At 42.9% G+C, this 3,698-nt stretch overlaps 1 protein-coding gene across 1 annotated transcript in view; it reads right to left on the bottom strand.

Moving 5' to 3' along the window:
- Positions 1 to 3,698, bottom strand: part of LOC101860343 (nuclear receptor coactivator 6) — a gene marked incomplete in the record, with an annotated part of 55,532 nt that overhangs the window by 41,939 nt on the left and 9,895 nt on the right. Inside the window, 1 exon segment of the mRNA XM_005101165.3 lies at positions 1,277 to 1,586. Within this exon segment, the coding sequence (XP_005101222.2) occupies positions 1,277 to 1,586 (310 nt within the window).

The following is a 3,698-nucleotide window of genomic DNA, read 5'->3' on the forward strand; positions in this document are numbered from 1 at the left end:
AGGATGGCGACGCTCAGAGATTGGGGACTGATAAAGAGAAGAAGAGACAAAAAGAAATCTGACGGCCTTTTCTTGCACACACGCTGCGGGACTCGCCCTCTCAGTCTCTCTGTCTCGCTCTGATTGCGTCCGCTCTTTGTCGCTTTACGCCTGTCGGTGTTGCTTCTTTGTAGTCAGCCCCCTTCCCTTTCTGAGACCTCGTTGGTGGGTTTGAGTGGCTGTTGTTATGGAGTTGTTTATTGTAGTCTACAGCCCGTCAACGAAAGAATAGCCCCAATCATAGGGAACAGAGTGGGTTGAAAGAACCATTGAAAAGAAAGAGGCGTGCATGTACATGTGTGTGCGTGCGTGTGTGTGTGTGTGTGTGTGTGTGTGTGTGTGTGTGTGTGTTGTTACGAACATTATACACATTGTACACATATACATTTCTTATGAAGATGCGCGCGCACTCGCATCTAATTTGAATGTGAGAAGTATAAGTCATTCTCGCATCTGCACATCTGAGATATTAGAAAGGAATTTCACAAACAAAAAAACCAGGTGAGACTATTTTTAAACAAAACGTTTATATCCCGAGGCAAAAATTTCTAATGCTTTCAAAACTTCCATGCTTTCCCCACAAGATTCTTCTGCAACAAAGGATACCTTAAGATGTGAGGAAGTGGGGGAAGGGGGGAGGGATGAGAAGACATTATTTTATCGAGGTCATGCATCAAATGAGGTTACGCTACAATTTCAAAGGAGGAAATTTGGCCCAAATTAAGGAACCAAGCACCAATGAAATCTAGTTCCGATCTAGACTAAACGTTACTAAACTGAACATTCAGTTCTTTACTAAACTGAACATTCAGTTCATTTCTGCTCTAGAGTGGACATAAACATAATCATAAAAAGAATTTTTTCAAAAGGACAATAGTGAGTCATTGAAAGTTCAGAAAGCAGCACAAACAGAAAAATGGCCTGGAAAGGCATCCAACGGACTTAATATAATACCCCATGCTATAAAAAGTAGTTAGGTCATTCACAATAGGATCTCTCAATCTCATCTTACATCCGTTTCTGACGCGGTGGACTAAGTGGGCTGACAGCCCTGAATATCGAAATAAATCAAAGTCCAGGAAAAGCCCACCAAGCACTCAAGACAAGACTGCCTGTGACACATTCTGTACGGAAAGTAACAGCGAATATATAAGGACCACCCAAACGGAAAAAGAAACTAAGGAGTAAAAAATGTTAATCTAAAAAATAAAAGCACACCCTCCAGTCACCCACTCACCTGTATGAGGCGTGATAAAAGGCCTGTCGTTCCCTACTGGAGCCGCTACAGTCGTGCTGGGAGCTGGCACTGCCTCCTTTGGCACACTGCCCATGGCCCCAGTGCCAGCAACCGGCAAAGTCCCAGTGGCTTGACCCTTGTCCTTCTTCTTCTGTGGCGCCGGCGGCTCGCCCTGGAGGTCCTCCAGCTCGTCCTCTGACTGGGACACGGGCTGCGCTGCCGTCCGCCGCATGGTGTTCACCAGGTAGCCAGCGTGCTCCTTGAAAATGCACTTGCCCTCGCACTTGAACAGGTAGCAATAGCGGTCACTCTGGAGGAAAGAAATATACAGACTGTCAGTAGGCTATCCATCTACCTTTAACTTATTGTGTTGATGGACCCTTTACTTCTAGTTTTAGTAAGAGTTTAACAGCACTTGCAAAATACCGTAATTAGGTCATAAATGTGCCGGAGATAAGAAGTGTCACTTGAGAGTAACATTCAAAGAAAAGAATGAGAGGTATGGAAAATAAATGTTTGATTGGAAAGATGTAGCAAACAACACCAAAGCACCCGCTAATCATCCATGCTTATTATACAGCTCATAAGAAGCCCAGTTGGGTCTGTACAAATATTTCGGCAAACGTTATATAGGTCAGTTTTAGTCCAAATCTGGGAACAAGTGATTTCTTTGTTAGGGTAAAGAGAAGCACATTGACGCAATAACGGTCATCATTTGGTGCAGGAAAAGGGTAAGGCAGACAAACAGAATGAAAAAGAGGGAAAGAAAAGAAGAGGAACCATCATTGGTGCCGTCCAACCACCCACTATGGCACTTGCAACACAAATAGGTATTATAAGTGCTAGCTATTAGAAGTGCAGCGAGAGAGTAGAATATAAAGAAAAGAAGGAAGACAGATAAGGACAACACATGTTTGATAGAAAAGAAGGAGAAAACCACACCAGAGCACCAGCCAACCACCCACAATCCCGCCTGTCGGTGCCAACCCGAATGAGCATGATTGATACAGCACCCAAACGGAGAAGCTGGAAAATAATTAGTCAGCCCCACGAGGGAATCAAACTCACATCTTTCACATGCAACAGTGAAGAGCCTAGCCATTACACCATATATAAGCTGATGTGGAGAACTGTGATGTTTGAACTCAGAATTGAGTAAGACCAAATGTTTTGCGGCACTTGCAACGTAAATGGGTCATATTTAAGTGCCGTAAATTAGATGTGTTACTAGAAAAAAACATACAAAGAAAAGAATGAGGAGGGATAAGGACAAGCAAGATACTTTTTAAAGGAAAGAAGAAACAAACCACACCAAAGCATCCGCCAACCACCCACTCTAAACTCGGAAGACTGATCAACTAGGAAAGACCAGGTCGAGAAGGAGAAACAAAGCCATTCTCAACCACAACAACAGAGAAATAACTCACAGGGACCTATTAAACAAACGAGCAACAACAATCTGGCTGTCGAATTAATGCACACGAGGGGAGATAGCGACCTGAAGCCAGCAATTCACAGGGCATGGTTACCCGAACACACCACCGCCTTTGTGCGAACAGCACGCATTGATCAAGCATTTATAAATAAATGCCGAACTCAACACAGATGGTACGAGCACTGGCGTAAGAGTGCAGACTTCATTATTTGACGATACGGGCAGTATAACCTTGTCTATACCATATATCTCTTTTCTTTTTAAAGAAAAAGTAAGGGACTTTGATTTTCTTTTTTCCCTTCCAAATTAAAACCAACCATATGTGACACTTCATATTTTTACACGTGCGTGCTAGTAAATATCTATAGATCTAGGTGTGAGTCAGCAGTATCAGTACTTAGCGTCACCAGCTCTGCATTGGGTTATTTTTCCTATCTATCGAACTGTTTGGAGAAGATAAAGGATTTATCACCAATCGCCATACCGCGAACAGTGCGCTTTGTTTGGCGTTAGACTTTAAATGCACTCTGAGAGCGCTTGTACAGTCCCTTTTCGATGCAAAAAGTGTAACATTTTCTTATCTCTTACATAAAAAGATACACGCCACTGTCGCACATGCTGCTAAATGGAATGGCACAGAATAGCATACTATATTACCACGATAACAGTTACTTTGCGCGGGGAAAACGCAAGATAGACAGCACAGACAGTAGATAGTAACTCGAGGAAAAGGTGAGGAGACAGTAGTGCCTTCCGATCACACACTCTCAACCTTGAAGTTCAAACTCTTGAAAATATTTTCTAGAAAAGAAATTCAGTTCACAACGCTACAGAAATACACGACAAGACGATGGCATAATCATCTCCAGGCAGGTCTATCAAACGTTCTGACTGCTCATCTAGCCTACCTAGCTGTACAATTCTTTTAAAATCTACCCGTTTACAGTTTAAGTTCTCTCTCTCTCTCTCTCTCTCTCTCTCTTTCAC

The sequence above is a fragment of the Aplysia californica genome, unplaced genomic scaffold (genome assembly GCF_000002075.1).
Source record: "Aplysia californica isolate F4 #8 unplaced genomic scaffold, AplCal3.0 scaffold00271, whole genome shotgun sequence".
Classification (NCBI taxonomy): Eukaryota; Metazoa; Mollusca; class Gastropoda; order Aplysiida; family Aplysiidae; genus Aplysia; species Aplysia californica.